The sequence below is a fragment of the Dryobates pubescens genome, chromosome 35 (genome assembly GCF_014839835.1).
Source record: "Dryobates pubescens isolate bDryPub1 chromosome 35, bDryPub1.pri, whole genome shotgun sequence".
Taxonomy (NCBI): domain Eukaryota; kingdom Metazoa; phylum Chordata; class Aves; order Piciformes; family Picidae; genus Dryobates; species Dryobates pubescens.
Window position 1 is genome coordinate 7,854,399 of NC_071646.1, and position 25,837 is coordinate 7,880,235.

General features: G+C 58.8%; 1 protein-coding gene across 1 annotated transcript in view; it reads right to left on the reverse strand.

The window, feature by feature from the left end:
* Nucleotides 1-765: 765 nt before the first annotated feature.
* Nucleotides 766-25,837, reverse strand: part of KDM5B (lysine demethylase 5B) — a 73,219-nt gene continuing 48,147 nt past the window's right edge. Inside the window, exons 18-27 of the mRNA XM_054176581.1 lie at nt 21,611-21,725; nt 17,648-18,003; nt 15,641-15,779; nt 12,631-12,810; nt 11,287-11,445; nt 7,386-7,871; nt 4,010-4,124; nt 2,332-2,486; nt 1,454-1,771; nt 766-928 (exon numbers count right to left, since the gene is read on the reverse strand). Of these exons, the coding sequence (XP_054032556.1) occupies nt 791-928; nt 1,454-1,771; nt 2,332-2,486; nt 4,010-4,124; nt 7,386-7,871; nt 11,287-11,445; nt 12,631-12,810; nt 15,641-15,779; nt 17,648-18,003; nt 21,611-21,725 (2,161 nt within the window). The 3' untranslated portion in view covers nt 766-790. The remainder of the gene's footprint in view (nt 929-1,453; nt 1,772-2,331; nt 2,487-4,009; nt 4,125-7,385; nt 7,872-11,286; nt 11,446-12,630; nt 12,811-15,640; nt 15,780-17,647; nt 18,004-21,610; nt 21,726-25,837) is intronic.

The following is a 25,837-nucleotide window of genomic DNA, read 5'->3' on the forward strand; positions in this document are numbered from 1 at the left end:
GCTGCCTTCTCAAGCTCTCTAGAAACAGCAACATTTAATTTTATAACATAACCAGGGGGTTTATTCCACAATAGAAACTGCAACATTTGATACAAGCTACCCAAAAAAGGAGAAAGCCAAAATACAGCTGTGGCAATTCATTACTTTACAGACTCTGTGTTTCCTCTTCCTGTCTTCTACCTCCCTGGGCCATCAGTGACTCTAGGCTCTACCTCTGCTCCCTGTGCACCCAGACCAACGCTAGAAGCAAACCCCCTCTGAGAGTTGTCTTTCCAGTCACTGAAACCGAGACAGAGAAGTTATTGCTCAGATAAATAAACCTAAGTCTACAAAAAAAAACCCCAAACCAACAAAAAAAAAACCCCAAAGTGGGAAAAACCCCAAAGCAAACCCTGAAAGAGTCCAAAGAGAGTAAACAGAGGGAGCTCCTCCCAGGAGGGTTCATTGGAACACTGGTGGTGCAGGGGTCTGGATCTCTGGGCTGTGTGCACCTAGCCAGGGTGAGCTCAGGGGGCTGGGCCGAGGCCAGAGGTAACTGAACGCTGTACAAGGAGAGCTGCAAGTGTCCGGCGCCCGCCCAGCCCCTGCCACAGCCAGCATCGCCGGCCCCAACCGCCACAAACAGCTCAAGGGAAATACAAAAGTGTCAAAAATGGGGGTGGGTCGCTTGGGGTTTTTGTTTTGAGTTCTGGAAAAGTGATCCCATGAGGATAGAAGTAGCACCATTTGCAGCCTGGCTCTTCAGGCAGCCCCCGGGGCCCCGGCCGCAGTCCCGAGCGCCGCGGCAGCTTCACTTGCGGTGCTGAGAGTCCTTCCCCGAGCAGCTGGTGCAGATGTAGTCCTCCTTCTCTGCCAGCTCTGCAGAGATGCCCACACACACCTGGTGGAACCACTGGTTGCAGCTGCCATCGCACTGGACCCAGTCCACCTGGTGCAGAACAGACAAGGAGGTGCTCAGGGCAGGACCAAACACCTGCGGCCCTCGGCTGCCGCCTCTGCAGCACTGCTGCTGGGGACACAGCTGCTGCTCCCTGGCCTCCTGTGGAGCTGAGCAGGGAACTCTGCCCTTAGCCCTCCTACAGGCAGGCTGTGGATGGCAGTGCCACCAGGGCCCTCCCAGACACCCAGGGACGTCCCTGCTCTGCCTTCTCTGGCTGGGCCTGTGCAGAGCTCCGCTGCCTCCAGCTGCAGAAAGGCTGCAGCCCAGCCCTGCGCCAGGAGCAGAGCTCAGCACCTCCTCCTCCTCCTGCCTCCATGCAGATGCTTTGATGCCCACCTGCCCTCCCCAGCCCCAGCTGCACAGCTGCCCCTGGAGGAGGTGGGAAGCATGGCCCCAGTGTCCCAGCAGCAGCAGCCACTGTCCCTGCATCCCCAAGCAGCTCCTGCTCCTTTCTGCAGGGCAGCTGAGCCTCCTCAGCATGCAGAACCAGGCAGCAGCTCTGCCTCCACTGACCTCATCCCCCTCAGGCTGCAGGCAGTTCACGGCAGGGCAGATGGCATCCTCATCCTCAGAGTCCTCCTGCTCCGAGGACACGTCCGAGGCCAGCAGCTGGCTGTCACTGCAGCGCTGCAGCTCCAGGAGCCTCTCCCTCTCCACTCTGTTGCTGCTCAGCTCCTTGGAGGGGCTCAGTTTCAGCTTCTTCTTCTTGGGGGTTCTCACTTTTTTCACCCTGGCTCTCTTCTCCTCGCAGCAGCTCTCCCTCTCCAGGCGCCGCTTCAGCTTCCTCTCCATGGAGCTCATCCCCTCCCTCCTGCCCCGGCAGCACTCGGCCTGCTGGGGAGGCAACAGGGCAGAGCTGTGAGCACCCAGCTGCCCCCTGCCCTGGCACTGCTCTGCCCACCCAGCTGCCCTCCCCTGCCCTGGCACTGCTCTGCCCACCCAGCTGCCCTCCCCTGCCCTGGCTCTGCTGTGCCCACCCAGCTGCCCCCTGCCTGTTACTCCAGCCCCTGCCTCAGGCCAGGCTGCAGTGCAAGCACAGTGGCAGGGTGAATGCTGCAGTGGAAGGGGGAGCAAAGGCTGGGGGCACAGGGACAGACCTGCAGAGCCTACTGCTTCAGAGGCAGCTCCTTGGAAGCCTCATCAGCACTGGGCAAGAGTCAGCTTAGGAGATGGACTCAAACCAGTCCCCACAGAAAGCAGATTCAAGGGGCAAGGAGGCACTGGGCCCCGAGCTGAACAGTTTGTAACAAGCTCCTTATCACCTTCCTGCCCCTTCTGCACAGGGCAGAAGTCCTTCAGCCAGAGCCACAAACCTCCTTGCAGAGCTCATGGGTTGAGGTGGAGGCTTTGCTGCAGGGGCCCTGAGCTCCCTGCTGCTGCCAGACATTTACCTTCTCGTTGGTGGCTCCCACAGGTGACCTCTGCTCTGCCTGCACCCCAGGGCTTGGCTTTGTGAACAGGGCCTGGTACAGCTCCTGTATTTCAGGCAGGGAAACTTGCAGCAGCTGAGCTTCCATCATCAGCTCATCCAGCTCTGTGCTGATGACTGTGGTGAAAGACAGAGAGGAGAAGAGGAATTCTTCAGTGTCAGCACAGAGAATGAAAATCCTCTTGGGAGCACATTACAAAAGCTGTGAAGGCTTTAAAGTCTGCCCCTGTATGAATTAGCTCTGCTCTGGTCCCTCCTCCTCACTGCTTTGCTCTGTTCCTTCCTCCTCACTGCTCTGCTCTGTTCCTTCCTCCTCACTGCTCTGCTCTGGTCCCTCCTCTTCACTGCTCTGCTCTGTTCCTTCCTCCTCACTGCTCTGCTCTGTTCCTTCCTCCTCACTGCTCTGCTCTGGTCCCTCCTCCTCACTGCTCTGCTCTGGTCCCTCCTCCTCACTGCTCTGCTCTGTTCCTTCCTCCTCACTGCTCTGCTCTGTTCCTTCCTCCTCACTGCTCTGCTCTGGTCCCTCCTCTTCACTGCTCTGCTCTGTTCCTTCCTCCTCACTGCTCTGCTCTGGTCCCTCCTCTGCTCATCCTTAACAGCAGAGTTAAAAAGAGAAAGGCTGGGGCAGAAGTTCCTGCTGGGGCTCTGTGCCCTTCCACACTTCATCACTTCTGGCCCAAGGATAAACAATTCCTCCCACTCCTGGCAACTTCTCTGCCCTCTGAAGCCACAGGAGGTGTGATGATCCCCTCCCTGTGGCTACAATGAGCTGAGTGAAAGGCACAGGGGAAGCCAAGGGAGGAGAGGAAGAAAAGCTGAGAGGAGGAGCCTGGCAGCTGGGTGCTGCTGCAGTCACCACCTGCTTGCCTTGGGCTCCTGAAGCAGTCCCAGCCAGGGGAGGCCAAGGTCAGTGGGGCAGTAGCAGCAGTTCAAGAGGGAACTCAGCACCACTCAAACAGGGCCTGGAAAATGAAGCTGGCAGCAGAGAGGCCTTGTTTGGTTCTAACTGTGACACTGAACTGCAGTAAGCATCTTCTGTACTCTTGCAGGGGCTTGAAAAGCCAGAGGGGAGCCTAGCCCTGAGGCCCTGGAGCAAGGGGCACCAGGAGGAGAGGAACACAAATCACTTCTCCCAGCTGTGAAGTGATGCAGTTCACAGCAGCTCTGTGCCAGCCCAACACAAAGTCTGAGGCAGGGACTGAGCAGCCTGGAGCACAGAGCAGCCACAGCAGCTGAGAGCAGGAAATTCTGTGGGTCTGTGGCAGCTGTGCTGCAGCAAAGCTCCCCTGGAGGCCCTGGCCTCCAGCTCTGCTTCCCCATGCTGCTCCCATCCAGCCTCTGCCATTCCAGTGGTCTCTGCTCCCTGGCAGCCCTCTGGCTGCTCACAGCCCGCTGCGTGCTGGGCAGGTGGGGCAGGGCCAGCTCTCCCTGGCACCTCTGGGTGCTGCTGGCTCACAGCCTTCCGGCAGCTGTGTGAAACCTGCCCCCTCTGCCCAGGGTGGCCACCAAGTGCCCAAGGTGCCGAGGGGAGGGAGAAGCAGCCAGGAGCCGTGCAGGCAGCTGCCTCTGCGCCTCAGGCACCTCCTGCAGGCCCTCTCCTCCCCACGGGGGCGGCAAGAAGGGAGCCGAGGATTACAAACCATGCAGGGGGATGCAGGGCTGTCCTGTGCAGAAGGGAGAAGGGAAGGAGATGCTGCTGCTGCTGTCCCGGTCGTGGGGCACGGAGAAGGACATCGCTCCGATGGGCTGGGAAACCTGGGGAGGGAAGAGAAGCAGCAGCTCAGGCACTGCAACCAGCTGCAGCTCAGGCACTGCAGCTCAGGCACTGCAGCCAGCTGCAGCTCAGGCACTGCAGCTCAGGCACTGCAGCCAGCTGCAGCTCAGGCACTGCAGCTCAGTCACTGCTGCCAGCCACAGCTCAGTCACTGCAGCTCAGTCACCGCAGCCAACTGCAGCTCTGTCACTGCTGCCAGCTGCAGCTCAGTCACCACAGCCAACTGCAGCTCTGTCACTGCAGCTCAGTCACCGCAGCCAGCTGCAGCTCAGTCACCGCAGCCAACTGCAGCTCAGTCACTGCAGCCAACTGCAGCTCAGTCACTGCAGCTCAGTCACTGCAGCTCAGTCACTGCAGCTCAGTCACCGCTGCCAGCTGCAGCTCAGTCACCGCTGCCAGCTGCAGCTCAGTCACCACAGCCAACTGCAGCTCAGTCACCGCAGCCAACTGCAGCTCAGTCACTGCAGCTCAGTCACCGCTGCCAGCTGCAGCTCAGTCACCGCAGCCAACTGCAGCTCAGTCACCGCAGCTCAGTCACCGCAGCCAACTGCAGCTCAGTCACCACAGCCAACTGCAGCTCAGTCACCGCAGCCAACTGCACCTCAGTCACCGCTGCCAGCTGCAGCTCAGTCACCGCTGCCAGCTGCAGCTCAGTCACTGCTGCCAGCTGCAGCTCAGTCACTGCAGCTCAGTCACCGCAGCCAACTGCAGCTCAGTCACCGCTGCCAGCTGCAGCTCAGTCACTGCTGCCAGCCGCAGCTCTGTCGCTGCAGCCAGCCGCAGCTCAGGCACTGCTGCCCTGTCACTGCTGCCAACTGCAGCTCAGTCACTGCTGCCCTGTCACTGCTGCCAACTGCAGCTCAGTCACTGCAGCCAACTGCAGCTCAGTCACTGCTTGTCTGTCTTGCAGTGGTTTCCATCAGTGGAAACTGCTCCACCTGGCACACCCAAACCCTTCACCCACAGCAGGCAAAAGCAGCTTCGCTGCCACAGCTGGCAGGCTCCAGGGGACTCAGTGATCAGTTCCAGAGGGCAGACACCAGCCCCAGGGTGCAGAGCAGGGCCTGAGGGGCAGGCACTGTGGGGATGATCCAGGCTCCATCTCCAGGGAGGACAGCACAGCCTCCTGCACACTGTGTTGGTCCAACCAGACCCTGAGCTGTCCCAAGGCCATTCCCTGCCTCAGCACAGGGATGTGCCAATGCAAACCATGTCCTTAGTTGGGCATAGGCCACAGGCTGCCAGCCTGGGCCCTGTGAGTGTCAGGCACCTCACCAGATGCCTGCCACAGTGTGGTCTGCCTGGCAACCCCCAGTGTCTGGGCCCCTTCCTAAAGCTGCTCTCCTCAGCCCTCACTGCTCCTCCTCATATGCTCCACACTCCTCACTTCAGCCAGTGCCCAGCTCCAGCTCCTCTGGGGCATCACCTCAGGGAACAGGGCAAACAGAACTGGTGCAGGACAGGACACTGCATGCACCAAAATCACATCTCAGATCCACCAGGAACAAGATTCAGCTCAGTGCCTGTGCTGAGATAGCTCTGGGGGCTACCTCTGACCTGCCCCCAGCACCACTGTCCATAGCAAAGCTCCTCAGCTGAGGCCAGGCAGGGACCCAAGCTGGTGCCCATGGTCAGATGCTCTCCCACTGAGCTCCCCTGGCACTTCTGCTGTGGGAAGTGCAATCACAAGGGCCTGGAGTAGCTCTGTTGGAGCCACCTCGGTTTAGGAGGTTTCCTGAGTTGAGCTCCAGACTACACAGGAATGGTTAAACTGCTTCCAGGCTGGAGGAAGCTCACAGTGCCACACTCAGCTATGAAACTAAGCTCACTGCTTCCAGTTCTGGCCCAAACCTCACCTGACCTGCCTAAAACACTGCCCAGTTCCTCTCAGCTGTTGTGGCTCTGCTGAGGAGATCCTTTCAAATGATCAGACAGATTCCTGGGTGTCTGAACACAATCTTCCTTCCCTGCCTGTTGAAGAATCTGCTCAGCACAGGCACCTTGGAACAGCTCCCTGGGAAGCAGCTCCAGCATCTCTTCAGGTGTGTGGCAGCTCTAATGTCTGAACACAACTGAGTGTGAGAGCACAAGGCACAGACCAGCTCTGACAGGCCTGGGCCAGCAGAGCTGAGGGTGTCCCTCAGAAAGCAGAAGTGCAGCTCATTGTGGGGGGGGTTGATGCTCCTGGTGCTGCACACAGCTCTTGTCTCAGGGTTTCTTCCTGCATTTACCCTCTCAGGAGCACCAGGAATGCTCAGCCCACTGCCCACTCTCCCTGTGTGCTTTGCTGAAGGATCTTTACTGGAGGAAGTCTGAGACTCCCCCACGGCCACAGCAGGAGCAGCTCCTTAGCAGTGAGAGCAAAACATCAGCTGTGAGTGCAAGTGATAAGGGAATGGAGGAGCAGCAACTGATGGAGATGGCCTCTGAAGGCAGCCCCAGCCTGAGAGCTGAGCTGGTGACACTCTGCACACTTGGAGCCTCTCTCACCAACTCTCAGCACTGAAAACTGCATTGCAATACCTGCAAGCACAGAGTGGCAAAGCTAAGTGACCACTAAGCACCCCGGGATCCATGGCTCCAGCAGCTCTGTGCTAACAGCACCAGAGAGCAGGACATGGGAGGAGGAGAAGGGGAAACAGACCCTGAGGGGTAACTGCTCCCAGGACTGCAGCAGAAGAAGCTGCTGCTGCAGGACACCATCCTGGCTAACAGCCAAGGCAGAACCCAAACTCCTCTCTGTGCAGCAACACAAGCAGTGCTTCACAGAATCACAGAATGCTCTGGGTTGGAAGGGAGCTCCAAAGCTCCTCCAGTCCAGCCCCACTTCAGGGACATCCTCCACTGGGTCAGGCTGCCCAGAGCACTGTCCAGCCTCACCTTGGATATCTCCAGGGATGGGCCCCAGCCCCCTCCCCCTCCCTGGGCAACCTGCTGCAGTGCTCCAGCAGCCTCCTGCTGCACAACTTGTTCCTCACATCCAATCTCAATCTGCTCTGCTCTCATTTCAAATAATTGCCCCTGGGCCTGGCCCTGCAGGCCTTTGGGAACAGTCCCTCTGCAGCCTTCTTGTAGCCCCTTCAGATACTGGAAGGCAGCTCTAAGGTCTCCCTGGAGCCTTCTCTTCTCCAGGCTGAACACCCCCAGCTCCTTCAGCCTGCGCCCAGAGCAGAGCTGCTCCACCCCCACAGCCAGAACCAACCCAGAGCACTCCTGCTGCCCACCCCCCCGCAGCCCCTCACCTTGTTAGCCTCTGGCAGCTGCCCTGCTGTGGTTTGCCACCTGCTGTACAATAATCCTGAGCCCATTTTGTCCTGTATGAGTTTGAGGTTCCCTGAGTAGAGCATCTGCTGTGCCCTGTGCTGCCAGCTGACAGTTCTCTCGATCATGTAGCGCAGGGCATCCCCCTCGGGCAGCCGCACTCGGATGCGCTGCAGGGCGGCCAGCAGGGGCAGGATCCTCTCCAGGGGAGGCTTCTCGGAGCGGTGGCACTGCGGGCACAGCCACACGGCAGGGCCCTGCGGCAGGCCGGGCGCCGGGACGCAGGCGGTGTGGAAGAAGCCCCTGCAGAGCTCACACTGCAGCATGGGCGCCGCAGGCTCCTTCTGGCACAGGCAGACCCTCAGCTCCGCCTCCTCCTCGCCGCCCAGCACCTTCCCCTCGTTGGCGGCCCGCAGGGAGCGCAGCGCCTCCATCTCCTTCAGCCTGGCCTCCCCCAGCGTGGCCATCTGCGAGGGACAGCAGAGGAAGGGAGGTCAGCTCAGGGGAGCGCCGCTGCCCCCTCACCCCCTCCGCGGCCTCGGATCACCTCCGGGCTGCTCAGCCCCCAGGCCTGCCCCTGCCTCGGTGCCTGCAGGGGAGCAGGGGGGCAGGGGCAGCAGGGGAGCAGGGGTGGCAGGGGCGGCAGGGGGGGCAGGGGAGCAGGGGCGGCAGGGGCGGCAGGGGGGGCAGGGGAGCAGGAGGGACAGGGGGGCAGGAGGGGCAGGGGAGCAGGAGGGACAGGGGGGCAGGAGGGGCAGGAGGGGCAGGGGAGCAGGGGAGCAGGAGGGGCAGGGGGGCAGGAGGGGCAGGGGAGCAGGGGGGCAGGGGGGGCAGGGGAGCAGGGGGGCAGGGGGGGCAGGGGGGCAGGAGGGGCAGGGGGGCAGGGGGGGCAGGGGGGGCAGGGGGGGCAGGGGGGGCAGGGGAGCAGGGGGGGCAGGGGGGCAGGGGAGCAGGGGGGCAGGAGGGCAGGGGGGCAGGGGCGGCAGGGGAGCAGGAGGGGCAGGGGAGCAGGAGGGGCAGGGGGGCAGGAGGGGCAGGGGGGCAGGGGAGCAGGGGCGGCAGGGGAGCAGGGGAGCAGGGGGGCAGGGGGGCAGGGGGGCAGGGGCGGCAGGGGAGCAGGAGGGGCAGGGGAGCAGGGGGGCAGGGGAGCAGGGGGGCAGGGGAGCAGGGGGGCAGGGGAGCAGGGGGGCAGGGGCAGCAGGGGAGCAGGAGGGGCAGGGGAGCAGGAGGGGCAGGGGAGCAGGAGGGGCAGGGGAGCAGGAGGGGCAGGGGAGCAGGGGGGCAGGGGAGCAGGAGGGGCAGGGGAGCAGGAGGGGCAGGGGAGCAGGAGGGGCAGGGGAGCAGGGGGGCAGGGGAGCAGGAGGGGCAGGGGAGCAGGAGGGGCAGGGGAGCAGGGGGGCAGGGGAGCAGGAGGGGCAGGGGAGGCAGGAGGGGCAGGGGCGGCAGGGGAGCAGGGGGGCAGGGGAGCAGGAGGGGCAGGGGCGGCAGGGGGGCAGGGGCGGCAGGGGGGCAGGAGGGGCAGGGGAGGCAGGAGGGGCAGGGGAGCAGGGGAGCAGGGGAGCAGGGGAGCAGGGGGGCAGGGGAGCAGGGGAGCAGGGGGGCAGGGGAGCAGGGGAGGCAGGAGGGGCAGGGGAGGCAGGAGGGGCAGGGGCGGCAGGAGGGGCAGGGGAGCAGGGGAGCAGGGGCGGCAGGGGAGCAGGGGGGCAGGGGAGCAGGGGAGGCAGGAGGGGCAGGGGAGGCAGGAGGGGCAGGGGCGGCAGGGGGCAGGGGCGGCAGGGGGGCAGGAGGGGCAGGGGAGGCAGGGGGGCAGGGGCGGCAGGGGGGCAGGGGCGGCAGGAATGTGAACTCAGTTCCCTTCTGCTTCCTCATCAGGCCCAGAGACACGAAGCTAATTCCTTTGTAAAGCACAACCTTGCATCTCCCTCCCTCTCCAAATCTCCTCAAACCCCTGACCAAAACAGCTTCAGTTCTGCTGTGGCTTGCAGCTGCTGCTCTCAGCCTGCCTCTGGCTGACCACAAAACTCTTCTGGGCAGTTTTCAGGAACACAAAAGCATCTCTGGTGTGAGCCATGCCCAGAGCCCTGCCCTGAGCCCTGCCCTGCCTCATGCACTCCCTTTGGAGTTTGTAAACCCCAGAGGAGCTCAGCTGTGCTCCAGAGGATGTCACAGAGTCATGGAATGGGTTGGGTTGGAAGGGACCTTAAAGATCTTCCAGTTCCAACCCCCTGCCGTGGGCAGGGACACCTCCAGGGAGACAGCAGCCACAGCCTCCCTGGGCAGCCTGTGCCAGAGTCTCCCCACCCTCACTGCCAACAATTTCTTCCTCCTCTCCACTCTCAGTCTCCCCTCTCCCAGCTCAAAGCCATTGTTCCTCATCCTGGCACTCCCAGCCTTTGTCCCAAGTCCCTCCCCAGCTCTCCTGGAGCCCTTCAGGTCCTGCAAGGCTGCTCTGAGGTCTGCCTGGAGCCTTCTCTAGGCTGAACAGCCCCAGCTCTCCCAGCCTGTCCCCACAGGGGAGGTTCTGCAGCCTCTGCTCATCTCTGTGGCCTCCTCTGGACCTTCTACAGCAGCTCCAGCCCCATCTTGTGCTGGGGGCACCAAAGCTGGAGGCAGTGCTGCAGGTGGGCTCTAAGCAGAGCAGAGGAGCAGAATCCCCTCCCTGTGCTGCTGCTCTCCCTGCTTTGGATGCAGCCCAGCACAGGGTTGGATTCTGGGCTGCCAGTGACCATTGCTGGCTCATGTTGAGGTTTTCTGCCCCTCCTACACCATGACCCTTTCCTCAGCTTCAGCACCAGCTATTGAAGGCAGCAAAGGATTCCAGTTTCACAAAGGCAGCTGGGAGCAGCTGCAGCTAACAAATCCTCTGCTTTCAGTTATGTGTCTATCAGTAACTATGTACAGGAGGGTTTCTAAATCCTCAGACCCAGGTATTTCACACATCAAGGCTTTGAAATGTGATGACTGGAGAGAAATCAGCTGTGGAAGCACTGGGCAGGTGCCCTAGCACAGGCAGCACTAGGGCAGAGCATGGGTGCTGAGTGCTGCAGCTCCAGCACTGGGCTGTGAAAGGAGCCAAACCCCCACTGCAAGAAGGTTCGTGGTCCCTTCATGTCAGAAACCAAACCTGGCACACAAAATGCATTGTCCTGGGTGCAGCTCATGGGAGCCTGCTGCTTGTGCAACATCCCAGCTGTGAACAGGAGATTACAGCACTTGGAGAGATGCAGCCTTTAAGTCTGGATTTCCAGACCAGGGAGGCCTAGAGGAAAGCACACAGCTGGCACCCAGGGAGCACCCCCAGAGCTGGCACCCAGGTTTCAAGCCATAGGTTCAAACTTCAATGGCCCATACCCTAAGGGACAGTTAGATTCAAGGCCTACTGCTCCTCACTGCTCATGGGACCTTGCTCAGCCTGACCATGGTGGAGGCTCTGCAGCAGAGCCTCTGGGATGCAGCACTTCAGCCCCAGCTAAGCCTGCTCCACCCAGCACCAGAGCTCTGCTGACTTCATAATGCAGGAGGCTCTCTTCAACCATTTGTGGCCTTTCTTTTAATCATAAATGGTGCTGGGCTGTGTTCTTGGAGAGGCCCAGACTGGAGGAAGCCCCTTCTGTCTTGGCTGAAGCCCCATCCAGCCTGTCTTGAGAAGGCTGTGGCACTTCCCAGGCCTCCCCGTGCTTGGGCAGCCTGCAGGCACTCTTTGCCTACTGCCACACTAAGCAGAGACTTTGATTACTTTTTCCCCACTAAAAGCAATTTGGGGCAGCCTGAAGCAAGCACAGAAAAGCAGAGTCCCAGAAGGCCTCCTGCAGAGCAGAGGGGAAGGTGGCAGCGCTGCAGGGGAGGCAGCAGGGGGTGCAGGGGGCCGGGGCGCAGCCCTACCGCTGAGGCTGTGTCTTTGCTCTCCGACAGCGCCCGCTCCAGGTCGCTCAGAGTCTCCAGCTTAGTGCTCTTCTTCTTTCCACCTGGGACTGGCTCCTTCAGCTTCTTCTGCTTCCTCTTCAGATTCAGCATGCCGATGTCACAGCGGGGACACAGCACCTGCGGGGCAGAGCAGCACTGCTGCCGTCACCTGCGGCGGGGTCGGGGCCTCCCTCCTGCCCTCGCGCCGCCGCAGACCGCTGCCCGGCTCAGGGCTGGCTGGGGGCCTGGCTGAGCTCAGCCGGGAAGTGAGGAGAGCTGCGAGCTTGGAGACTCAGTTTCATACAACAGGCAGACCTCTGTGTTTGCCCTGGACTGCTGGTACCTGAAGAGCCTCCAGTGAGTCAGGCTGCAAGCCCTGGAAAGCAGCAGCGGATTCCTAGGGCTGTGCTGCACTCCCACTGGCCCCACGGGGGGCTGGGGCGTTCAAGGGGCTCAGCACAGACCGGGGAGAGGAACTCAGGTGGTCACACAGGCTCAGGGTGCAGCTGCAGCAGAGACAGCCTCACCCTCACCATGGCTAAACCCAAGGTGCCTCAAGCAGGTTTGCAGTCTGGCAGCCGCAGCCTGACCCTCTGCAGTGCCCTCAGCACCACAAAGCTGCCACCACTGCCATCTGTACCCTGCACAGGTCAGCCCGGGGCACTGCTCACTCTCATTACCACTCATTAAAAGGAGCAGAGAAAGCACAGCTAAAGCATCAGCACTTGAAAAGTTTACAGAGGCACAGATTGCAGTGGGCTGGAAGGGACCCTCCAAGGTCCCCTTGTGTACCCCCAGGGACACCTGCAACCAGACCAGGCTGCCCAGGGCCACACTGACTCTGATCTTGAATGCTCCAGGGACAGGGCCTCAATCACATCCCTGGGCAGCCTGTGGCAGTACCACTGCACAGGGTGCTGGGAGTTGGGTTGGGTTCCTTATACCCAACCCAAATCCACCCTGCTCCAGCTCAAAACCATTGCCCCTTGTCCCACTGCCACCAGCCCTTCCAAGCAGTCCCTTCCCAGCCCTCCTGCAGTCAGCATGAAAAGCACAGGCCAAGCTAAGAGACTTCATGCTCAAATCATTAACAGACTCCTATGAGATAATCAATGTAAGCCAGCAATGAGTATCACTCAATGATGAGTGTAACCCAGTAACTGAGTGACAGAATGCACATGCTCAGAGGATGGTATTAATTCTTTTGCAGGATTGTATTCATGGCTTTCTTGGATTGTATTCAGAAACCCCTAGGCCAGTTCTGGAGATGTGCTGAATGCTCCCTGAGGCAGCAAAGCTCTGCTGTGCTTTGGCCTCTCTTACCTCCAGCAGGGAGTAAGGGGAGTTCTCACACAGGAAGGTATTTGCTGCACACTCCTTCCAGGCTTGAACTTCTGCCACCAAGGCCTCCAGCCTGGGCAGGTAGTCCAGGTGCACTGGGATAGACCTGCCCCTTGTGACCAGCTCTGCCAGGGTGTCCAGCACAGGCACACGTCCTCCAACCTGCCAGGGGAGAAAGGAAGAAGTGCCTGAGGTGTCACAGCAGTCAGCTACACTAACTGCAGGTACAGCCTGAGAACACAAAGGTACTGCTCAGACACTTGAGGCACCTGCAGAGCTTCCATTTGTGCTCCTCATGCTCAGGAAGCACACAGCAAAGGCAGTCAGACACTATGGGGGGAGAACAGAACACAGTCACCAAGGGAGAGTTCAAAGGGAACAGAGAGGCTGCCAGCCTGGCAATCAGCATTCAGAGCACAAAACAAATCAGTTTTAAGCAGACCCCTGAGGCAACTAACCCAGTCCCTGCCATTCCCAGGAACCATCTCAAGTGCCCCATGTGCCATCTGGAAGTCTGCCCTCCTTGCAGCCCATGCCTAAAGCCACCCAGCCACCAAAGCCCAGCAGGAAAGCAGCACCAGGAGCTGACTTCCAAACCAGACAGACCAGAGAACAGCTCCTCCAGAACAACCCCAACAGCTCAAAGCACTGACACCAAGAACTTCCTGCAAGTCACAAAGACAGCAGGGACTGGGCCAAAGGCAGCCTGGGGTGGATTAGGAGGAATGTGGTAAGTCAAGAGACAGAGGTTCTCCTTCCCTTCTACTCTGCCCTGCTGAGGCCACAGATGGAATATTGTGGCCAGTTCTGGGCCCCTCAGGTCAAGAAGGACCTCAGGGAACTCCTTGAGAGAGTCCAGCACAGAGCCCCAGAGCTGCTGCAGGCAGTGGAACATCTCCCTGGGAGCACAGCTGAGGCAGCTGGGGCTGGGAGCTGGGAGCAGAGCAGCCTGAGGGCTGCCCTCAGTGCTGGGGATAAAGCTGTGCAGGGCTGGAGCCAGGCTCTGCTCAGGGATGGCCAAGGGCAGCACAAGGGGCACTGGGGGCAAGCTGGAGCAGAGCAGCTGCCAGGGGAGCAGGAGGGAAAACTTTGTCCCTGGGAGGGTGCTGGAGCCTGGAGCAGGCTGCCCAGAGAGGTTGTGGAGTCTCCTCTGGAGCCTTTCCAGCCCCACCTGGATGTGTTCTGGGTGCCCTGCCCTGGGTGCCCTGCCCTGGCAGGGGCTGGGACTGGATGAGCTCCAGAGGTCCCTTCCAGCCCCTAATGTTCTGTAGTTCTGTGACTTGCCACAACCTCTGCAGAACTGAAGCCAAATGTCTTGGCCCTCCCAGACACATTTTCCATTTCAGGAGGCAGAATGTCAGAATCCAAAGCAAGCAATTAGCAAATGCCAAGAACTGAAGCCCTCTCAGGACAGCTCTCAGGCACAAGTGACTATTACAGGAGCTTTATTCCTTCAACAGTTTCAAGCCCAGGACAACATTTTGCTGCTTCATCTCCAAAGCTTCCAATAGAAGCTTGATCCAGGTCACAGAGCTCTGTAAGTCTCAGCCAGAGTTCACTTCATGGACACAAACAGGGGGACAAATGAAAATGTAAGGAACTGTTTGGCAGCCTCTATTAGAAGTTGAACTTTGGGCTATTCCAGTCCAAGCCTTTCCTCATGGGTGCAGTCCCACTGACCCCTGGCTGGAGCTCTTGTGAGGCTGAGCCATGAACCACTTCAAGAGTCAGCTCAGGCTATGTTGACTCACTTGGCCTTGAGCCAGTGCCTGCTGCAGGAGCAATCCTGCTAACACAAGGGGGGAGGTGGGAAGAGAGAAGGGAGATTGAAGCTGACAGGAACTGTACAAGGAGCAAAGGACCTAAAGAGAACAGGAAAGAAAATTGGATGGACAAATAGAACTGGGGGGAAAGGGAAAAGCAGCTCTGAGTGGTAAGTGCCAGAAGCCAAGGTGAAAAACTGTGCAGGTCTCTATCAGACTCTGGTTGTGTTCCCAGCCACCAACATTGCTCACCTGAAGAGCTGCCTCAGGGTGTAAACATGGAAATGGAAACCAAGGCTGAAAGAAGCCTTCACAATGGAGGAAGTTAGAGGGGAGAGGGGAGGAAGAAGAGGCCAGCCAGCAGCTTCTGCCTCAAACCACAGACAGAACTGCTGCAAAGTTAGAAGCATTCAGTCTCTGAAATGCAAGGCTGACCACACAGGGCCTTGGGACTGGCTAATGGCTGTCACACAGGGGAATGCCTCTGCATCAGGATGGCTGAAGCAGCCCTGCTGAGACAGATGTGGGAACAGGAAATGAATTCTAAAGGGCCTCAGAAGAGGCAATTTCAGCACCAGTAAGGATTAATAACCTTGTGGCATCAGGTCTGGGGGAGACATGACTGCAGTGCAGCACATGAGGAATGAATGCTCCAGAAAGCTGCATTCAAAACTGGAGAGAATACAGACAGGAGGCCAGAAGCACTCCTGGATCAAGAATGTTCCTGGATCAGGGAACAGCCTTTTCCCCTCTTTTTTGAAGATGCTAGAGCAAAGTTGTTTGTTTAGTTGAGCAAATGAAGGCAGTGGAAAGCTACAGCTGCTGACTTCAAACACTTCAGGTGATGCTGTGGTTACTCAGGAGTCAGCAAGTGGAAGTGTGACTGTGCCACCTGCTCCATCCTCTGTGTGCCAGGAGTGCAGCAAGAGGATTGCAGGTAACAATGAGAGACTGATCAAAACTTACCTTGAGGTTCCATCATGTAATCTTTTCACCTTTAGTTCTGGGTTGCTAGCTCCTTTCTAGGTTTTAGCTGCAGTCAGTTAATTGCAGAGGGGAAGGAATGGAGCTCAGGCCCCGAGGCAGCAGGAAAGGGACAGCGCCTGTGTGTGTGCAGCAGCAGCCACCCTGGCAGACACTGAGGGTGAAGCTCTCCTCCTCGCCCAAGTGCACAGCCTGGGGCTGTGACCCTGCAGGGGTTAGTGTCCCTAAGAGCACAATTCACCAACCTGCAGAGCCTCCACCTCCTGCAGCCAGTCCTTGGCCTTCTGGACCGCGTCCTTGAGCGCGGCGCCGCTCGGGAGGTACGCAGGGATCTCCTCCAGCTCCTTCACTGCCGCTGCCAGGCTGCTCAGCGACTGCCGGGGCCTGGGGGGAGAGAACAGCTCAGGCTGCAACCCTGCAGCACACCTGGGGCTGCTCTACTCATCTGACTCAGCAGAACCTCAGGGTTAGACCCAAGAGCGATGCTGCGGCCAGCCCCAGCGAGGCGCTGGGCAGCCAGGGCGCTCCCGGGGCAGGGCTGCTCCGCTTGCTTGCCAGACACAGTGCTGCTTGTGGGCACTGACTTCTGAGTGCAAACCCCTTGGGTCCTCAAACACAGCCTGAACCCTACAAGTGTCAGCTGGGAGGCCCTGCACTGGAAAGGTAAAACCCCCAAGGATGGTTCTCCTGTGTTTCACCATTTGTGATGCCTTGGAGAGGTACAGAAATGCTCCTCCACTCTGCAGGTCAAACCCAAGCTGCTCTCAGTTTGCTGCCCTGTGAAGCTACCACTTGCAAACTGCTGTGGGTGCTACACAGCAAAGAACCACTGAAATGCTTTGAGACTGGGGGAGGAAGGTGAAAAAGATATACAAGCAATTGAAAAGTCAGAGATCCTGAGAGAAGAAACTCTGCAGCCTGGGCTCTGCTTGTGCCACCCTCCTGAGCTTCCACAGCCTGGGCTCTGCTTGTGCCACCCTCCTGAGCTTCCACAGCCTGGGCTCTGCTTGTGCCACCCTCCTGAGCTTCCACAGCCTGGGCTCTGCTTGTGCCACCCTCCTGAGCTTCCACAGCCTGGGCTCTGCTTGTGCCACCCTCCTGAGCTTCCACAGCCTGGGCTCTGCTTGTGCCACCCTCCTGAGCTTCCACAGCCTGGGCTCTGCTTGTGCCACCCTCCTGAGCTTCCACAGCCTGGGCTCTGCTTGTGCCACCCTCCTGAGCTTCCACAGCCTGGGCTCTGCTTGTGCCACCCTCCTGAGCTTCCACAGCCTGGGCTCTGCTTGTGCCACCCTCCTGAGCTTCCACAGCCTGGGCTCTGCTTGTGCCACCCTCCTGAGCTTCCACAGCCTGGGCTCTGCTTGTGCCACCCTCCTGAGCTTCCACAGCCTGGGCTCTGCTTGTGCCACCCTCCTGAGCTTCCACAGCCTGGGCTCTGCTTGTGCCACCCTCCTGAGCTTCCACAGCCTGGGCTCTGCTCCGCTGCCCTTGGTCAGTCAGAAGGTCAAAGCAGTAAGGAAGAGATTTTTTTCTCAGTAAGGATTTATTTGGCTTAATTCCTTCTCCCTTGCACCAACTGACCAGGAAAAATCTCCTGAATGTTAGAAACAAAATGTTCCCAGTTGGTGGTGTGGCTCTGGGCTGCATCTGGACATGCCCCCTCCAGCCTGACAGCTGGGAAGGGCAGCAGGTGAGAAGGAAGCAGGAGGTGTCTTAAAGCCCTTCCTAGTGGCAAAGGGAGAGTTTGCACCACAGACACTGCAAGCCAACAGCAGCTGCTCAGTCACTCATCTCCAGCCTCCATCCCTGCCCCTTCTGCATGGCACAAGTTTTGCCTTCCTGTTGTGAACTGGATGACCAAGACAGGTCCCATGGAGGGGACAGGCTCTGCTCCATTGCACCCTGGGATAGGACAAGGGGCAATGGATAGGGACTCCAGCACAGGAGGTTCCACCTCAACGTGAGGAGGAGCTTCTGCCCTGTCCCAGAGCCCTGGAGCAGGCTGCCCAGGGAGTTTGTGGAGTCTCCTTCTCTGGAGCCTTTCCAGCCCCATCTGGATGTGCTCCTGTGTGACCTGTGCTGGATTCTATGCTCCTGCTCTGGCAGGGGGGCTGGGCTTGATGATCTCTGGAGGTCCCTTCCAACCCCTAGCATCTGTGATCCTGTGACAGAGCCCCTTCAGAAGTGAAGCCAACTGCCTGCAGCCTGAGCAGCTCCCGGAGCTCCCAAACTCAGCACCAAGCTTCAGCCTCTACCTGGCCTTCAGCAGGTTCCTGGCCTTGTCATCCCAGTGCTCAGACACAGTAAGGAGCTCCTGCAGCTTGGCCATGGCTTTCTCCACTGCTGGGTAGGGAGCCAGCCCCACACCCGAGTCGATGAGGCGCCTCATGTCGTCCAGGGTGAGGGAGCTGTGCTCGGCGGACGCCAGCTGCACGTCCTGCAGCCAGCGCGCCTGCTCCAGCCGCGCGCGCAGCTCCGCCAGCTGCGGCAGCTCCACGTCGAACTCGAAGCTGACGTCCAGCAGCTCCTGCAGCTCTGCAGCGCTGGGCATGTCCTCAGAGAGCAGCTTCTGGCTCTGCTGCTGAAAGGCCTCCACACGATCCAGAAGATCCTGGAACGCAGGAAGGCAAAGAGAGCTCAGGAGCAAAGCCACTGGCAGAGCTCGGGAAGGCTTCAGCGCAAGCCTCCTGCAAGCACAGCCTGCAGCAAGCACAGCCTGCAGCAAGCACAGCCTGCAGCAAGCACACCCTGCAGCACCCAGGCTGCAGGGCAGAGCACTGCCACAGCTGCAGCACCCAGGGTGCAGGGCGGAGCACCCAGGGTGCAGGGCAGAGCACCACCACAGCTGCAGCACCCAGGGTGCAGGGCAGAGCACTGCCACAGCTGCAGCACCCAGGGTGCAGGGCAGAGCACCACCACAGCTGCAGCACCCAGGGTGCAGGGCAGAGCACTGCCACAGCTGCAGCACCCAGGGTGCAGGGCAGAGCACTGCCACAGCTGCAGCACTGACACAGTGCCCTCAGCACACTCTGTATCAGCAGCTCCTCACACAGATTGTGGCCATGAGGCTGAGGACCTCAGCACAAGGGCATTGCCCTCCAAGCTCCTTTGGCTAAGGGACAGGTGTCAAAAAGAGGTCTCAGAAGGATGCAGGGCCTGGCCTTGCCCTGCAGTGAGCTGGAAGGCTGCAGAACTGCAAGGTTAAGGTTACAAAGGCTTTGAAGACTGCTGGGAAGGGCACAGAGCTTCTGGGGTCCGTTTGTGCTGCACTTCAGGGGTTTGAGCTGGCACACAGCCCCAGCAAGCCACAGGCACTTTCCTTTCCCATGCAGTTTAACTCCTCTGTTTTCAAGTGCTCCACAGCCAATTACCCCCAAAAGGCAGCTCTGAGGCTGCCTGCACAGCACCCAGGACAGCAGGAGAGAATTCTTTGGGTTGGCAAAGCCCTCTGAGATCCCCCAGGCCAACCCCAACCCAACCCCCCCATAGCCACCAAACCATGGCCCCAGGTGCCATGGCCACAGCTTGCTGCAACCCCTCCAGCCATGGGGACTCCACCACCTCCCTGGGCAGCCTCTGCCAGGCCCTGACCACTCCTCCAGCAAAGACATTTTGCCTCCTCTCCAACCTCAGCCTCCCCTGTCAGGCCAGTTCCTCTCCTTCTGTCCCCTGAGCCTGGGGAGCAGAGCCCAACCCCCCCTGGCTGCAGCCTCCTCTCAGGGAGCTGCAGAGAGCAATGAGGTCTCCCTCAGCCTCCTCTGCTCCAGGCTCAACCCCCCCAGCTCCCTCAGCTGCCTCTCCCCAGCCCTGCTCTCCAGACCCTTCCCCAGCTCTGTTGCCCTTCCCTGGCCCTGCTCCAGCCCTCAATGTCCTTGTGGGGGACCCCCTTGGAGTGAGGGGCCCAAAGGTGACAGGCAGTTAGGCAGAGTGTGCTCACTGCTCCTGCTGCCACTGCTCTGCATCCAGCCCTCCTGCCCAGTGCCTCCAGGGCTGGCTGGAGTGCTGCTCCAGCAGGGAATTCTCCCTTCACAGCTGACACCTTGGGATTTTGCCAGCTGGGTTGTTTGCCAGGGGAGGCAACCTGACTGTGATGGAAACAAAGCCCTTGCAGAGCTACAGTGCTGATCTCCAGGAACTGCTTCTCATTTCTGTGAGCAGCCTCACTTGCTGCAGAGCATGCAGCAGGGGTGGGAATGACAGAAGAGAATCCCCTGACCATATGTGTTGGATATCTCCCTGCTCAGAATGCCAGATGGAGAAGAACTGTTTGCATGTCTGGCACTGCTGAACTTCTGCTTTTTAACTAGCAAAACAACCTCAGAGCTGCAAAGCTATAAACAAATCACTGCAAGCAGGGTGACAGCAAAGCTGATCCCCAGGCTGCAGACCTGGGAAAGCTTCTCCAGCAGCAGGCAGAGAGCTGCCCTCAGCTGGGCTGTCCTGACTCAGCCACACAGCACTGCCTGGGTTCTTGGTGGTCTGTGGACACTGCAGAGATGGTTCAGGAGCTGGACACAGCAGCTCTTGGTTCTAGGAGTCACAAACAGTCCAAGCAGGGCTGTACAGAGAAATGCTTCAAGCTGCTGACAGCCTCAGGGAAGAGGAAGATGATGAGATCTGGAGTGGTGGAGCTTTGCAGAGCACACTGTGATGGAGCTCCAGCCTGCACAGCTCACTGCTGTGGTGAGACCTCATCTGCAGGCTGAGTCCAGCTCTGGGGTCCCCAACACAGGAAGGACCTGGAGCTGATGGAGAGGGTCCAGAGAAGGGCCAAGAAAATGCTCAGGGGGTTGGAGCAGCTCTGCTGTGGGGACAGGCTGAGGGAGCTGGGGCTGTTCAGCCTGGAGAGGAGAAGGCTCCAGGGAGACCTTAGAGCAGCTTTTCAGTACAAGAAGGCTGCAGAGGGACTGTTCCCAAAGGCCTGCAGGGACAGGAGCAGGGGCAATGGCTTGAAATTAGAGCAGATTTAGACTAGATGTGAGGAACAAGTTCTGCACCATGAAGGTGGTGGAACACTGGAACTGGTTGCCCAGGGAGGTGGCTGAGGTCCAATCCCTGGAGATATTCAAGGTGAGGCTGGACAGGGCCCTGGGCAACCTGATCTGGTGGAGGATGTCCCTGCTGAGTGCAGGAGGTTGGACTGGATGAGCTTTGGAGCTCCCCTCCAACCCAGCCCATTCTGGGACTCTGAATATGTGAAGTCTTTCTCCTTTAAGATTGGATTTGCAGCTGCCCAGAATCTATGTTCTTATTTTGCCCAATTCCAAACCCAGCTCTGGAATTATTTTCAGCTTGTCTGAGGGCTGATCATCAACAGCAGCATGAGCTGATGGTGGGAGAGGGAGAGCCTCCATCAGCAGCAGGCCCTCTGCTGGAGCAAGTGTTGAGCTGTGGCCTGGGTTCTCTCTGTGCTTTCCTGGGCCAGGGGCTGGCAGCAGGAGGAGGCATCCAACTGCAGAACCCTGAGGAAGCCAACTGTGGGTGGAGAAAGGAGGACAGGGCTGTGAATGGGAGACCTGTCACTGGCAGCAGGATGGAGCTGTGACTGTTCTCAAACCTAGCTTCATTCTGAAGAGGAGACCCCAGTTAACTGACCCCAAACATCTTATCTGCAGCTCCCCAGGCCACCCTGCTGCTTCTTTCACATCACCTGGTACAACATCAATGCTCTGATTGCCCTGCACCAAAACCTGCTGACCATGAACACCAGCAGGGCAGACAGCTCCCTTCTTCAGCAGCCCCTGTGCATGCTGCCCAGCACTGATGGCCCTAAGGTGTTTATTCTTGGAGCAAACAGAAAGGTAGGAAATGAAAGTTGGGGCTGTTCAGCCTGGAGAAGGCTCCAGGGAGACCTCAGAGCAGCTTCCAGTACCTGAAGGGCTCCAGGAGAGCTGGGGAGGGACTCTTGACAAGGCTGGGAGTGCCAGGCTGAGGGACAATGGTTCTGAGCTGGGAGAGGGGAGACTGAGACTGGAGATGAGGAGAAATTGTTGAGAGTGAGGGTGGGGAGAGACTGTGGCTGCCTCCTGCCTGGAGGTGTTCAGGACCAGGCTGGATGAGGCCTGGAGCAAGCTGTGCTGGGGGGAGGTGTCCCTGCCCATGGCAGGGGGCTGGAGCTGGATGCTCTGGAAGGTCCCTTCCAACCCAACCCCTTCTGTGACTGAAATCCATCACTATACCAAATGCTGTGCTCCCTCCCCGGGCAAGCTGCAGGTTACCTTCAGCAGGGGGGTCTGGCTGAGCACACAGGGCAGGGCATAGAGCTGCCTGACGAAGAGCCGCAGCTCCGTCACCGTCAGCTGGTTCTGGCACTTCCCTCCTCCGGAGCGGTACCTGCAACGACACAGCTCAGCTCGTGGGGGCCAGCACGGAAGGAAAGGAACAGCCTGACCTCCTCAAACATCTGCTTGTGAGTCCTTGGAAGCCAAGCTTCAGTCACAAGTAACAGAACATTCAAAAGCACCCAGGCAGCCCAGGGCTTCCCCAGCTGGGCAGCCAGGCTGGCTCCAGCAGCCTATTGTTGGATGTCCTCACATGGAAGGGGACTCTGGAACAGCTACTCGGCCTTGGAAGAGCAGCGCTGGTTATTAGGCACTAAAATTAAGCTCTTTTCCAGAACACAAAGCAGTTGTGGATGAGCCATTCAGCTCTGTTGCAAGAGCTATTGTAGTAAGCTCTCCCCATGCCCATAGCTACAGAGGACAAATCCCAGCCCTGAATGGGTTTTCCATTTGCAGGTCGTGTAGGCACTTCTGAAAAATCCTCTTCAGGCTGAAATCATCATTTCCATTTTCAGCTCACTGCTGTGGGCCCCTCCAGTGGCTTAGGAGTGTTAACAAATTGGCCAATGCTAAACCCCTCTCTAAAGTCCAGCCAATACCAGCTAGGTCTGAGCAGCCCAAACAGAAAAGGAAAGAAAGCTCTTACAGTGCTGGCTCCAATTTAATCCCCACACAAAAGAGGCACCCAACCCCCCCAGCAGGACGTGCAGCAGGCCTGGAACGTGAGCACTGTACAACAAAGTCTCATTTGCCATTCTGTGTTAAAAATAGGCATTTTTAAAGGGTGTGCAAAGATCACCTTGGGAGTTCCAAAGCCCACAGGAAACTGAGCAATGAAATGGATTCCAGGGCCCAGGAGCAGCAGCAGCTGGGGGCTGGGCTGCAGGGTTTCCCTGGGATTGGTGGAAGTTCTGCAGCATCTTCCAGGACAAGGCCCCAGCTGAATAAGTGACTCAAGATCTTTGTCCACACACACAGAGCCAAACTCCAAGATGGTTTTGATAACCAGAAATTACATCAGCCTGCAAAAAGGCACAGCCAGAACAGCCCAGCCCCAGCCACAGAGACCTCTGCACTCTACAAAGTGCCTCACAAGCTCCCTGGACTCCTGCAGGAGACTCCCAAGAAGGAGAAAACATTTCCTGAGACCTGAAGTAGGGAAGGGCTGGACAGTGAGACAATCCCTGTGTGCTTGCTCTGCTGCCACACTGCTCCCTGCAGTGCCCCAGAGAGCCATCAGACCAATCCTCCAAGCAGCAGCTGTTGGGACTCTGCAATCACCCATCCCAGAGAGAGCCAAAGCAGACAGGGACGTGCAGCCCTCCTGCTGCTGCCACAGAGAAGATGGTGAGCAAGAGTCTCAGCATTTACTCTCAGTATTTATCATCTCTTTTGGTCTTTTCTCCCCATCAGCTGCTGTGTGTTCTCCACAGGAGGAGATCCTTGAGTGTCACCAACTACCATGATTAACAGGGATGAACTTCTTTACCTCACTTCTTTACAGTGAGGGTGCTGGAGTGGAACATCTCCCTGTGGGCACAGCTGAGGCAGCTGAGCTTGGAGCAGAGGAGCCTGAGGGCTGCCCTCAGTGCTGGGGATAAAGATGTGCAGGGCTGAAGCCAGGCTCTGCTCAGGGATGGCCAAGGGCAGCACAAGGGGCACTGGGGGCAAGCTGGAGCAGAGCAGCTGCCAGGGGAGCAGGAGGGAAAACTTTGTCCCTGGGAGGCTGCTGGAGCCTGGAGCAGGCTGCCCAGAGAGGCTGTGGAGTCTCCTCTGGAGCCTTTCCAGCCCCCCCTGGATGTGTTCTGGGTGCCCTGCCCTGGGTGACCCTGCTCTGGCAGGGGCTGGGTCTGGATGAGCTCCAGAGGTCCCTTCCAGCCCCTCACACTCTCTGATTCTGTGCAGTTTCCAGTGGAGTGAAGCCTCCTGCAGAACTCTTCCAAGCTCAGGATCAGGACAAAATGCTGAGTCCATAAAGGCAAGCTTGCCAAAAGCAGGAACCAAACTCTGGGCAGAATCCTCATTCCTAACCAACAGCTGGCAGCTGGTGTGATGAGGACTGCTCAGGTAAATGCTAAGAGCAGAAAGGACTCTTGGAAGAGCTCATCTGGCACAGAGCAGCTGGGAAGGGCCTGGCTGCTGATCCAGGTTCACCCTCAGGAGGCCTGAGCAAACAGCAAGGATGGAAGAACACAGGCTGGGGAGGCCAGAATGAGAAGAGATGGCTCACAAATAAGTCAAGGCAGAGATGGGGAGGGGACAAGCAGTGCCATGAGTCTGCTCTGGAAATGACCTGTCTGGCAGAGGCTGTGTCTGTTGGGGGTTTTCATCTCCTGTCATATTTTCACACCACTGACAGAAGCTTCACCCTCTTGTGTTTGCAAGACAGTGGAGGTGAATTCTCATCAAGCCCTTGCTGCAAAGCCTTAGGCAAGGATCACTAGGAAAGGAAAGCACAGCTGTGAGAATCTACTCCCAAAGTCCTTCTGAGTCAGCCTTGAAGGCACTGCAAGCACACAGGGTGTGAGGAGCTGCAAGGTTCCTGCTGAGGACACCACACAGCTGCACCAGCACCAGGAGCAGCTGCCCTGACAAACAGCAGGCTGTCCACAGCAGCAGGAACAGGTGAAAACTGTCCAGAGGGGACAAGAGAGGAACAGTTCTCCTGAAGCACTTCACACCATTGAGATGATTGCTCGAGTCCAACACTGTCCTCCAGGACTTTCCTAGTAGGCTCTTCCCACCAGGCCAGATGCAGCCATGGGTGCTCTGGGTGGAGCACCTGCAGCAGGAGGTGGTCATCTGTGACCCCTGAGAGGAAGGTCAGCACAGAGTCACAGCCAGACTGAGGCAGTGAGGAGATCTGACCTGGCACTTCTGGATCTTCTGACTCAACCCATTTCAGACACAGAGGGTCCCAGCAGGACCAGGCAGCCAAGCACCCAGTTCTTAAAGAAGGCTTTACCCAGACCTGGCCCTGCCTTCAAACTCTGTGAGCAAAGCTCCTGGCTAGAAGATGTAACAGGAGAGCTGCCAAAGGGCCAGCACTACTCAGAACAGTGTTTGCATGCAGTGCTCCCATCACAGAGTCTCTCTGGCTGGAAGAGGCCTCCAAGCTCACCTAGCCCAGCCCTCCACCCAGCACTGCAGGCTCAGCACCAAACCATGACCCTGAGCACCACAGCTGCTGGAACAGCCCCAGGGATGGTGACTGCAGCACTGCCCTGGGCAGCCTCTGCCAATGGCTGAGATCCCTTCCAGGGCAGAAAGATTTCCTAGCATCCAGCCTGAACCTCCCCTGGGGCAGCTTGGAACCATTTGCTCTGCTCCTGTCCCTTGCCACCAAGGAGCAGAGGCTGCCCCCTCCTTGCTCCAACCTCCCTGCAGGGAGCTGTAGAGAGCAATGAGGCCTCCCTCAGCCTCCTCTTCTCCAGCCTGAACACCCCCAGCTCCCTCAGCCCCTCCTCACAGCCCAGCTGCTCCAAGCCCTTCTCCAGCCTCCTTGCCCTTCTCTGGAAGTGCTCCAGCCCCTCAAAGTCCCTCCTGGAGTGGGAGGCCCAGAACTGGACACTGTATTTGAGATGTGGCCTCCCCAGTACTGAGCCCAGGGGGATGCTCTCCTCCCTGTGTCCCTGCAGCCACAGTGTCTGACCCAAGCCAGGCTGCCCTTGGCCTTCTTGGCCCCCTGGGCACTGCTGGCTCAAGGTCAGTGACTGCCAACCACCACCCCCAGGTCCCTCTCCAAGCTGCAGCTTTCCAACCACACATCCCCAGGTCTGCAGCTCCCCATGGGGTTGTTGTGACCCAGGTGCAGGTCCTGGCCCTTGGCCCATGGCTCTCACCTGTCCAGATCCCACTGTGAAGCTTCCCTACCCTCATGCAGATGGACACAGCCTCCAGCTTGGTGCAATCTGCAGACTTGCTGAGGGTGCCTCAACCACATCATTCATACAGACATTGAAGGGAACAGGCTCCACTGCTGAACCCTGGGGAGCTCCAGGAGCTAAGACACTTTATTTCCCCCCAAGGACAAGCGGTCTGGGAGCTTTGTTGTGCTGGGTGCTGCTTTGTCTGGACATCCCACCCCAGTCTCCCTTTCAGGGATCTTTAGCTGTCAAACAGAGGAGGCAGAGACTGAAAGCTCAGCTACAGGCAGCAGGGGTG